At 40.9% G+C, this 12,923-nt stretch overlaps 1 protein-coding gene across 1 annotated transcript; it reads left to right on the top strand.

Annotated features, from left to right (window-relative positions):
- The first annotated feature begins 1,172 nt into the window (after positions 1-1,172).
- drd1b (dopamine receptor D1b) lies at positions 1,173-8,799 on the top strand. Its single transcript, XM_085289477.1, has one exon. The coding sequence runs from the start codon at positions 3,165-3,167 to the stop codon at positions 4,554-4,556; it is 1,392 nt and encodes a 463-aa protein (XP_085145603.1). The 5' UTR covers positions 1,173-3,164; the 3' UTR covers positions 4,557-8,799.
- The last annotated feature ends 4,124 nt before the right edge of the window (positions 8,800-12,923 follow it).

Raw genomic sequence — 12,923 nt, 5'->3', positions numbered from 1 at the left:
TTGAAAAGCAAGACTGATTTTAAATTGATTTTTGACGATTACAACTGAACTGTGTGCTGTTGTATGTACAGAGATTACAAACAAGCCATAAAGTGAATCATCATATTCATTTAAACGGCACCATATTATTTACATTTCCTGTTTGCTTGTGAGAAAAATTGACCACTGGAATTTAATTTTGAAAACCATATTCTATTCTATTCTATTTGCTTTTTGGAGCAGACGTAAATTCCATTGCATGGTTGGTCTTGTGTGAGTGAATGAGTGAGACTGTGTGTGTCTGTTTCTGTTTGTGTGTGACATGGTCTTGGTTTGAACTTTTTCGGCTGCACGCACACCCTGGCTCTGTGCTACGGGGAAATGTGGGCGTTGTGTCTGCTAGGCCTCTTACACTTGGCTTGTCTACATGCATTACTCACTCACTTCACACACGCATACACACACATGCACATCTGCAAACCCCCACACAGATGAGCACAGTCATACTTGCACATAGAGACACACACACACACACACACACACACACACACACACACACACACACACACACACACACACACACACACAGTGAGAGGGCGTCCATTGAAGATTTCATCTTGCTAAATAGTTAATATTCAAATTGGCCAAGCCTGTCAGGCAGCCAGTGGCATGATAGCATAACTTGAGTAGTACACATCTCTATCTCGCTCTCTCTCTCAGTCACTGACTCACATACAAACATCACTTCAGAGGACATTACTTTGGCTTATATTTATTTCTTGAACTTAAAACTTAATCTAAACCTTTTCGGTTTAATGTTTTACTTTATGGGAACTTGCTTTTTGTCCCAAAATGGGGGGTGGGGCGGGGGGTTCACCACAGCTGACAGTATAAACAGATTTTGTCCCCATAGTAAACAGAAGTACACACACACACACACCAACACTCTGTACCTCTCTTAATTTATGGGTCTTCGTGTTGCAGCACGGCTCCTGGGAACCTAATTTAATTCAAAGTTGGTCATTCATGTTTACTGAGGTGACGTTAATGCAACGCTGCGGCTCAGTCTGTCGGCTCCCACTCTCACATAGCCTCCTGCAGTCTTGTATCCTGTAGATGGCCTCATTGTGCCTCTGTGTGTCTGCTGGCTACAAATTCATCCCAGGATATCGCGGTAGATTCGTTTATAGCTCATCTTGTCTTTTCGCGACTTTATGGTAGTGATGGCTTTTTATAGGTCTGTGTAGGTGAAGTGCAGGTGATAAAAAAAGACGAAGAAGAAGCTGAAAATGCCACAGTTAATGGTAGCCTAGTGTAAAATAGTAATTCAGGTACTTATAAAAACTGTAAGACAAGAGTCACCAAAATTCAAATGCGTAACTTCAAAGACAGAAATCCGCGTAATTTGGAGAGCAGAGAATACACGCACTCCCTCTCTCTTTTTTCAGAATGAGCCTTGCATGTATCGGACACTTATAAATTCACAATCATAAAGGTCGCCGTAAATTATTTGGTTAAACACTTTCAGTAGCAAACGGTGTGCAGTATAGGCTGAATTTGTGCAGCTTTACCCTTCTGATCCTGCTTGAATAGATGGAGCAGTTGTGGCAGGGACCGTGGTGCGCAGCAGCAGGCAGCAGCAGCAGCTGAGCGGAGAGAGAGGAGCGCGTAGAAACACGCTCTTGGAGAGACCAGAGTCATTCCTATCTCTCTCCGCTTGCCAGTCACACCGAAGACACATCGCAGTGTATCTGAATGTTGCATCACAAAGGATGGCCCCCAAAAAGAAAAGCATAAAGACTCATTTAAACACCCAAGGAAACGCCGCAAAAAGGGAGAGCGTGACTTTCTTGGCATAGAGGAGCGCGCAGAGAGGGTGAGCTCCTTCTCCTTCACTACCAAGATACAAGTTGGATGTATACCGAAGAAATGTGGATTCGGAACGGAACTTTTTTTTATTAGTTAAAAATTAACGGATGGTTTCATTGGTTCGTTTTGGATTCAGTTGTTTTCAAAGCTAACCCAAGACGCTTAAAACTTGCCCGGAGCTATCCACATCCAAAGAGCGAAGCAAACGCTGTCTACAAAAATCGATAATAATAATAATAATGATAATAAAATAAATAAATGAAGTGAGCCTTTATTTCAAATCCAGGGATTTGGGCTGATGTCCGGATGAAAACTCTGCACTTTAAAGGATGAAAGGCTTTTGGTAAATTGCTACAAAATTCAGCCAAAAGGAAACTAAACGCGTTTGAATTGAAGCATCGTGTCAGAATACAAAGCGCTGCGAGAGTGATGCGTTTTTTTTCTGGTTTTCTCGTTTAATCTGCATCTCTCTTCTTTGAAAACGCATCATTAAGACTTTTGAATGCATTTTTATTTTATTTATTTCTTATTTTTCCTCAACACTCAGGTGTTATGTTTAGCTGGGGACCGTGCCATTTACTAGGAGAGAGGAGCGTTTAAAGAGAAATTAAAAAGAATAACACAGAGGACATTACCTAGTAGTCGGTTGGATCAGCGTCGATACTGGGACAATCACAGGGACGCGCCTCGCAGATCATTAAACAAATCAGATAAACGCGGTGCGAAAACCATCAATAGAAGTTATTGATGAGGTGGTATATAAGGCTAATGATTGGCTGAGCCTCTGTTTACTCAAAAGCTTAGCAACAGTATGTTGTGAAACTTTTCGCTGAGGGCTTGACAGCTGAAGCATACAATGCCAAGAGAAAAGGGACCAAGAACTTGTCTTTAAAACTCATTTTTATTGCTGCTTTACTCATTTTTTTAGGACTCAATTTGCGATTGAAAAAAAGAAAACAATTGCGAATTGCTGGAATATTCTTCTTCCTCTGCAAACTAGAATGTCTGCCTTCTGTGCTGCTGCTGCAGGAATTTATGAACCAGAGATTTTTAAGGGAAACATTCCTGAGGAGAGAATTTTGAAATATTTATAGCATCCCTTGTGCAAGAATGGTGGTTGTGACAAGGAACCTATTGATGACCCAGTCAGTGAGAGAGCTGGTGCCAAGACAATTTACCTCTCCACCAGCTACGCTCTCCGTCTAAGAGTCGTCCTTGGAGGAACACAGCTGCTGCAGGCTGGGGATGTGATGGGGTGACTGCTGACATCCCCCTCACCCATCCCCTCTCTCTTTATTAAAACTGTAACATAAACAATGGATCAGAATTTCTCAACGGTTCGAGATGGAAAGCAGCTTACGCCAGAGAGAGACTCCTCGAAACGTGTTCTGACAGGATGCTTTCTCTCCCTGCTCATCTTCACCACGCTGCTAGGCAACACCCTGGTGTGCGCTGCCGTCACCAAGTTCCGACACCTGAGGTCGAAGGTCACCAATTTCTTTGTCATCTCGCTGGCCATCTCTGACCTCCTGGTAGCTATTTTGGTAATGCCATGGAAGGCAGCGACAGAGATTGTGGGGTTTTGGCCATTTGGTGCATTCTGCAACGTGTGGGTGGCATTTGACATAATGTGCTCCACTGCCTCCATCTTGAACTTGTGTGTGATTAGTGTCGATCGTTACTGGGCCATTTCAAGCCCATTCCGCTATGAACGCAAGATGACCCCTAAAGTAGCGTGTCTGATGATCAGTGTGGCATGGACCTTGTCTGTCCTCATCTCCTTCATTCCTGTTCAGCTTAACTGGCACAAAGCTCAGACCACCAGCTATGTCGAGCTAAATGGAACCTACCCTGATGATTTGCCCCCTGACAACTGTGACTTCAGTCTTAACAGGACCTATGCCATCTCCTCCTCCCTTATCAGCTTCTACATCCCCGTGGCAATTATGATCGTCACCTACACCCGGATCTACCGCATCGCCCAGACACAGATAAGGAGAATATCTGCTTTGGAGCGAGCAGCAGAGAGTGCCAAAAACCGACACAGCAGCATGGGAAACAGTTCAAACATGGACAGTGAGAGCTCATTTAAAATGTCATTCAAAAGAGAAACCAAAGTCTTAAAGACGCTCTCTGTCATTATGGGTGTGTTTGTGTGCTGCTGGTTGCCCTTCTTCATCCTAAACTGCATGGTTCCATTCTGTGAAACACACATGCCAGATGGATCCACAGAATTCCCCTGCATCAGCTCCACCACCTTTGATGTGTTTGTGTGGTTTGGCTGGGCAAACTCTTCGCTCAACCCAATCATCTATGCCTTCAATGCCGACTTCCGCAAGGCCTTTTCCATCCTCCTGGGTTGCCATCGGCTGTGCCCGGGGAGCAACGCCATTGAGATCGTCAGTATTAACAACAATATGGGTGCTCCTACCTCGAACCCCAACTGTCAGTATGAGCCCAAGAGCCACATCCCAAAGGAGGGCAACAGCTCAGCAAACTATGTGATTCCTCACAGCATCCTGTGTCAGGAGGAGGAATTACAGAAGAAAGACGGAAGTGGAGGGGAGGCCGAGGTGGGCGTGGCAAACAACACCCTTGAGAAACACTCACCGGCCATCTCTGGGAATTTAGACAGCGATGCTGAAGTCACCCTGGAAAAGATCAACCCCATAACACAGAACGGACAGCACAAAGCCGTGACATGTTGAGAAAAGGCAAAGGTGCATTGAAATTCAGTGAGGCATGCACGTATGCACAAAGGCAAGAAACGATTACACAGGAGGACAGCAAAAACAAACGGCAGAGACACATGTCTATAGGAACAAGAAACCAGTGAGTGTGTTATACAAGTCCTTAAGACTGTCAAAAAAACCTACATGAAAAACCTACAGAATGTTTTAAAGTACAGGCACTTTATCCTGGATATAACTATCTGCAAAATATATTCAGCATTTATTGATGACATTGACACATTTGATGATAAATGTTGATAATGTGAATATTAACAGCAGAATACTACCTATGGGCACATGTATACATTTTTTTTAGTTTTTGCAAAAATGTATACATCTGCATGTGTATACTGTACAGTGATGACACTATTCTGGAGGGATTCAAACACAGTATATACAGTGGGAGAAAATATAGTATTAGTAAAATATCTTGTAGGTAGGTGCTTTGTATGTGTTTCATGAAAAAGCAAACAAAGTGGGTAAATTGGTTTTGCTACAGTATTGTTAGTCAGCTATTGCAGTTTTTTTTCCTTTAGCACATTTCTAATGACAGCGAAAGCAAAATCGCTAAATTCCAGTGGCAGTTTATTTGAAGTAAGAACAAAAAATACTGATACCAAAGTAACACTGTTCTGATTACAACTAAAACCAACAACAGAGTTTGATGCTGTAAGCCAAATTGTCAAAATTTTTTATTCTTAACTCATCCTCCCACCTCTGCATCACCCACTGTTATCCAAATGAGGTGTACTTGAGAGAGAAAGAGACGAGGAAATGGAGAAAGTTCCTGCCTTTTCTGATCTTTCTTCAGCCAGCTGGGACTGACCTGAAGTTTCTTCCATTTCTACTCCTTACTCCCTGTTTTCATTGGCTTTGCCTGCCGTCATCCATTCTTCAGTGAAACCTCTTTGGAGTTTCTTCTCATCCCCTTCCCCCTTTCACGCTGCCCTTATTTCTTGAGTAATGCCAAGCGCCTCTCTCCTTCCTCCACTCTTCTCCCTGTTAGTTTAGTCCTTCACACCTGCACCGTATCTTCTTTTTAATTTCATTTTGTCTGCACCATTGTTTTTGGCAGCCCTCCGTTTTAACCCCCTCCCCCCGCCACCACCATCCATTTAAAGTGGTGCTTGTGATTCTATTCTTGGCAAATGCCGTCAGCCCATAATTAAAAAAAGATTGTAAATGTGTAAAACTAAAAACTGCACTTGGACAGAGAGGGTAGAGCAGCAGCTACTAAGTCGACTCAGCCGTAATGCAAGTGACTTTTACTGACCTTTTGTAAGCTTGCAGATATATGATTTTGTAAACTGCTCGTTCTGCAGCTTGACAGTATCTCTCTGTGCAGAGTCAAGTCTGAACGCAGTTAAATTTGAAAACTAAACATTAATTATAATTTATGTAGGACTGTGGAAGTAAGAAATCTTATAAGACAGTTTTCATTAGTGAGTGCTTCTGATGTGCTGCCATCCATTTCCCGTTGTCATGTTTTTGAACAGCTCTGCTTTTTGCACCAGTTAGACTGACTCCATAAGGTCCAATTTAGCACTAAATCAGTCTGAACTTTGCTAATATCTTAGTTAGCCTTAGCTACATTAAAAGATAGTATTGATTATACCAGTGCATGCCAATGCCAACGATCACTTAAGAGTGTAGTAGCAAAACTAAGCAAACAAAAAGTAAGAAATTATGTATTTCAAGCATACAACTGAAACTATAGGGAGAGAAGGATTAAAGCCTATTCATTGGCTTGACTGACACAGAACCAATCGACTACTCTGCTACCTTAACCTAGGAGACAACAGGTGATTTTTTTTTTTTTTTTTTTTTTTTTTTTTTTTTTTAGTGGCCTTGCATTTGCCAATACAGTTTCATTTTAAGAAGCTAATATAAAACTAAATCATCAAAAGATGACAGCTCTTCATGTGGAGCGTGCACCTACATGCAACCGCAAGCTGTTCACACGTGTTTGGTCAAAAGTGCTACAGAGCAGGACGACAAACAAGAAACCAGAAAGGTTCACGTAGCCTTTTCTGTATAGATATCTGTTAGGGTCTACCATAAATAGATATCTGCAGATTCATATCTTCCTGAGAACTGAAGGGAAAAAAACGCCTTTTTAGTCTAACTTTTTGAGATTTGTGTGTCCACTACAGAGGGCATAAAGGAATAAGCTGAGTTTAGGAAGTTATGCAGATATCTATTTATAGGGATCACTGCCTATACACTAGAAACATATTTCAGTTTCATGTAGTATTTAAAACAAATCTAGTATTTAGGCAAACATGACTGTCAGAGCCAAATATAGATATAGTCTTTTTCTGCTCTGCATTCCTTGGGAAATAGTGCTCAGCAGCACGCTTTCAGGCACTTTGCACTTTGAGTGTCCATCGCATGCAGTTTGTGTCCATGAAGGCATGAAACTGTCGCACATCAGGGAAGGGAAGAACCGATCCAATAGAAAGCAGTAGGTCTTGAACGAAGCATTTGATTTTCCTGCTCTGGAAAATCCAATAGTATCTAGATGGCAACAAAGGGGGAAAGCTTTTAGTTCAATATGTGGCTTGGCTTGTGACACAAAAGCAACACATTGTCCTCTCTGCTTCCCTGTCACCTCCCACGTGTCCATCTATTAAAAAAATGAGATTTTTCTTTTCATTAAGTGCAGTTTAGATTAGGTATCTTTCACAATGAATTAACTCAATTTTACAAGTGCTCAAGCTATTTCATGTGCCACAATGTGCTGTAACTCGGCCCAATTATACTCAGCTCTTGCCTTTTGTAGATTATTAGCCATATCAGCTTAGCACTTTGCAGCAGCTCCTCTAAATTCACTCTTAGTCAAACAGAAGCCAACTCAAACATGCAATAAAACATGAAGTGCATATAATCTGTCAGGATTGGACATGGAAGGAAACTGCCTTGGGGAAGATTGCCCCTCCCACCCCTTCCCCTTTACACACTCACCTTTTTTTTTTTTCTCCATCTCTTTCTCTTTTCTCTCGGCTGGCTCTGTCAACTTCGTGAGTCAACCCCTCATGTTAACACTGATTGAATTTATTATTAAATAGAGTGCGCGTACTGTTTCCTGCCTCTAATCTAAGTTGAAGCGCTGAATTAAACTCCCACCTGCTGACTTTATTATTATTATTATTATTATTATTAATATTTTATTTTTTGCCAAAATTCTTATTTCTGGCTGAATGTGGTTGTACTGTAGAGTAAGCTGTGATCTAAACAGTGTTTTATAAGCTGAAATTCAGGGTGGGTGCGGGTACTCTTGAATGGGACTGGGATTAATCTGCCATTTCATGCCACATGATTGGATTCGCACATTTTACCAGATGTTTTTGTATATGCTGTATGTAGACATTTATAGAAAACATACCTCCAGCTGAGAGTTCAGATGATGGCTCCATGTAAACCGCCCCCTGAGCCTTCACCTTGTAAACTCAGTGACTCATCTTTTCAGCTGCCACTGCTTTGATTTTGGAGAAGGGCGATGTCAGGCAAGAGTCCCACAAGCAAAATGTTTTGTTTGATCTGGAGCATTTCCTCTAGGCTGCCTTACAAGTTGCTTTGGGGAGCTTTAGTTGACAGTACACGGTCTCTCAATCAGTGTAGTTACATGATGTATGACAACTTAAGCAAATCTGACAGTACACAATCCCTCATCCTCGTCCCGCTCCTCCTCCATCTCCTCCAATGACTGGCCAAGCGATGCAACAGACGCAGGGCTGAACAACACTCCCCAGCCCTGGGAATGTGGAGCCATTTCAACAATGATGTCTCAGCTTATTTAACTGTCTAGAGTAATGATGGAGTCCCTACCTCAGCCTTGATTCAGTGACAGAGCTTCATGTAAAAAAATAATTCAGTGGCAGTATTTTTGGATAGGGGCTTGCAGGGATTGAGTATTGTACAATGATGTTCAAAATGTAGTCGTGATGAACACAAGTGCTTTTTATCTTGAAAAAAAAATCCTTAATGTGTGTAGCAAGCTTACATGCTGTACGTTTTTTCCAGTGTGGGAATATAATTTACAGTAGGATGCAACAGTCACTGGCTATTTATATATTTATTTATTTACATGGTTCTGGTGTTCATTCATGAAAGTGATGTCAAAGATTATAACCCTCTGAATAATTACAGTATTTAGTTTACAGTTTGTACAGAAAACGTGCCCTTCTTGTAAAATAAACATGTTTTTTTTTCATAGGTGTTCAGTGACTTCTCTCTCCTTTTTTTTCCTAATTTTTTGACTTTGAAGAGATGCACGGGTGTGAGTGGTCATGTACCTCTGACACTCAGTGGATATTGGAAGATCATGCCACTGCAGAGGATCAATGCAGATTGATTGTGACGCATATTTTTTTCCAGCTCACTGAGCGTGGTGTCCTCGCTGCTCCTGCCTTCGCCCTGCCTTTACATAACCTGACAGCCACTTGACAGTTGACATGTCCTCTTCCTCCACTCTCACCCCTGCCTCATTTGTTAACTTCAATGTGGGTGGAAACCCTTGCAGGCGCAGATATACGGTAACATACTGCTGAGCCGACTACAACGAGATGAAAAATACACTTCTTTTTTTTTTTTAATTGCATCTTCGCTGATAGTTAAAATACACTTGTAACAGCGTGCACTCAAATAGACTGCACCTTCAAAAATAAAACGCTTTAATGATTTTGTTTAGTTTTTAAAACTAATCAAAGTGTGGCCTCCTGTGAGGGTCTACCCTGTTTATCTTTGTGCCTGTGGAGAATAGGTTTGATAATCAATAGTTTAATTTCAGCTCGCTTGGCTGTAACTTGGTTTGTCAGCTTTTAGCCTTAGGAGCAAATATAAAGCAAAAGATTATACATTTGTAATTAACAGTTGTTATCATTCCTTCTTAAGGAGAAGAAGAAGTCTAAACTGCTGGGGACTTAAAAGCCATCAGTAACATGTGGAAAACTAAACCACAACATATTATTCCTTACTTATAGATAATGGATGGATTGATTTATAGTTAGGCACTTATCTCTGTGTTCAGTAAACAAATTAAGTGAGACGTATGCAAGATTTCTTAAAAAAAAAACTGCGACAGCTACTGCATAATGTGTTAGAAACCTGTAAGCCCAACCGAGGATGATGCAGTACCTAGATCCAGGTGAGTAGAGTTAGGTAGCATGCTGGGTGACCTCACTCTAACGTAATCCCGATGTAGATTCAGCCCAGATGGCTGCAACGATGAACCGAATCAGTCATTTAACGGTTCCCTTAACAGTTAGGAAAAGGGAAACTAAATCAGTAGGAAGGGAAAAAAAACTCAGTGTAATTTTGCCCACATGTGATGTCACTTAGAGTTAAAATTGATAGCTTCAAAATTTCTTTTCCAATTTATTACTTCTGATTTTCTGATTCATATTTTTTGGAGAATTGATCATGACATTAGGAGCCTATCATAGACCTGCACATTCTGTTCAGGTTGTTAATTGATTGGATATCCTGTGGTGGAGCATTTATTTTGGACCAATAACAAAGTAGCATGGAAAAAGTAAATTGCTTTCCATTAATACGAGAGATCCCACACTAAAAAGAAACTCCTGGACAGAATCAGGTTAGTAAGTAAATTAGAGCTATTGTGGGAGTGGATGCAACAAGAGGCAATCAGGAAGAAACAGTTATTGAAGATAAGACGCTGCTGTGAGAGAGCGAGTTGGGATGGAAAACACAGGTGAGATTAAAAGGAACTGCCCCAAACCCTCCTGTCAGTTACCATCACAACTGAAAATGATCATTATTTTGTATTTTTTTTTAAAAGGGTTTTGCTTCTCCTGGTGTTATGGAGACATGCTCAGTGAGGAATGGCTTTTGTCTGGGCAATGAAAGCAGCCTCCAGGATGGCTTAGTCAGTTCTGTCCATACTACCAACAAACTGTGGATCTCATTCATTTTCTTTTTTGTTACCTTTCTGACTGAGGACCCGATTACTCTTAGTCTGGGTAGACAGATCTAAACAGACAGTTGGTGGTTGAGACCTTTTGCCATTTGAGACTAATAGACACTACCATGCTCTGCTGATGATGACTTGTTTTGAAACTCTTTCTAAAGTTCTTTCTAAATCTGTTTTCATGGCTTGTTTTACTTTTTTTTTTAAATTCAGCATTTCTCAGACCTTCTGACGTTAAAGAAATTTGTAATCACTTTATAAAACTGCTTTTGCTTTGTCATTGTGAGTTTTTGTGTGTAGATTTAAAAAAGAAATTCGGTTTATTTGCAGAAAACTTGAAAACCCTTTTACTATCTGAAAATCCCTTTAAAGTGAAGCAGAGCTCTAAATGTGAAGATATTAAATATAAGTGCATAGATAAATGGTTTAACGTCTAATCACCAAGCTAAATCTCCTTCTGAAAAGAAGAAGCTCCAAATATTCTTTAAATGTGGTTGTAATGCATTGTTTAAGTGCCTTGCCTTTGCACAACCTCAAGTGGAGATAAAGGTAAAGAGATACAAATTTGGTAGAAAATTGAAACGCAAAACAAGCTTTGTACTCGCTTGATTTGATAGAACATATAGAGACATGCTTTATTATACTTGAAAAGAAGATTTAACATAGCATTTGAAGGCTTAACCATTTTCCTTCTGAAGTGTGCCCAGTGAGAGGCTGCAGCAGAGTGGTACATTTCTGAGAGCTAAACCCATCAGCTTATGCTGCAGTGCACACAGAAATGATTGGATATAACACATTTGTAAGATATTTTAAAAAGGAAGAGAGAGAATATAAAAAGGTGAACCTTAGCTTTAAATTTCACCACTTCTGACACATTGGCAACTCCCATATCAGCCTTTGTATTGATATTTAACCTATTCTGAGAGGGATTGAGGGGAACGGTGGGGTCACAGTGGAAATACAGTTAAGGTTAATGATTGACTGCAGGCAGCAAAATGCAATGAGCATGCATGCACAACACTACAGAATGGTTATGTAACTGCAGCAATGCTCATTTAGGTTCACAACTTACAAGAAAGAGCATTTCCATCCAGATTTGCTGGTAAATTTGGTAGAGGTTAAACAAATGGCTGAAAGGTCTAAAATCATCAATCTGTCATATTGGATGTTATGTTATTTCCATTAAAGATGTATCAAAATGTCAAAATTTAAATATTTAACATGCCTTCCCGAGTGAATTACCCTGTTCCCTGCTTCAAATGATTAAATCAAATTCAAATTCAAATTCAAATTTTATTTGTCACGTACACAGTCATACACAGTACGATATGTAGTGAAATGCTTGGACAACTGCTCGTGACCTAAAGAAAACAAAAAAGGAAAGGCTATGAATAAGATAGGAAATAAATATGAAAAATTAAAAAGGGTAAATTTAACTAGGAAGGAATAAAATATAAATTAAGGTTAAAAATGAAATAACTGTACAACACAAATTAGAATGAAGGGTAAATTTAACTGGGAAGAATAAGATAAAATATATAAATTAAAGTTGAAAATAAAATAACTGTACAACAAAATACACAATACACAATATAGAACTATATAAGAATGTATGAAGAAATCTAAATATAAATAAATATATACACAATAACAGCAGCTGTACAAGTATTAACTGGAAATGAAGAATATAGTGACCAGTGTTGTGCAAAAACAAAGTCCAGAAAGTCCAGTGTGTGTGTGTAAGAACCATATGTGTGGGTCAGTACTGTGTGGTGGTGTGATTGAGAGACCGTATCGCCTGCGGGAAGAAGCTCCTCCTCAGTCTCTCTGTGTTGGTCTTCAGGGAGCGGAATCGCTTTCCTGACCTCAACAGAGAGAACAGTCTGTTGTTGGGATGGCTGAGGTCCTTCACGATCTTCCTGGCCTTGGTCCAGCACCGCCTGCTGTAGATTGAGTGCAGGTCAGGGAGCTCGGAGCGGATGGTGCGCTCAGCTGACCGCACAACCCTCTGTAGAGCTCGTCTGTCCTGCATGGTGCTGTTCCCGAACCAGGTTAAGATGTTTCCCGCCAGGATGCTCTCTATGGTGCACGAGTAAAAGTTCCTGAGCACCTTGGAGGGCAGTTGGAAGTCTCTCAAGCGTCTGAGGTGGTAGAGACGCTGTCGGGCCTTTTTCACCACGGTGTTGATGTGACAGGACCATGACAGGTCCTGCGTGATGTGAACTCCGAGGTATTTGAAGCTGTCCACTCTCTCCACTGGGCACTCGTTGATGACGGGGGTCTGGTAGTTCCTCTCCTGCTTAGTGCTGAAGTCCACTATCGGCTCCTTTGTCTTACTGACGTTTAGAAGGAGGTTGTTCCTCTGGCACCAGTTCTCCAGATTCCTAATCTCCTTCAGGTAGGCCGTCTCGTTG

This window comes from Mchenga conophoros, linkage group LG10 (assembly GCF_057382185.1).
Source record: "Mchenga conophoros isolate Kocher_MC1m ecotype Shallow Benthic linkage group LG10, M_conophoros_male_GT1.1, whole genome shotgun sequence".
NCBI lineage: Eukaryota > Metazoa > Chordata > Actinopteri > Cichliformes > Cichlidae > Mchenga > Mchenga conophoros.
Note: the sequence above shows the minus strand (reverse complement) of the source record. Positions and strands in the feature narration are given on the sequence as shown.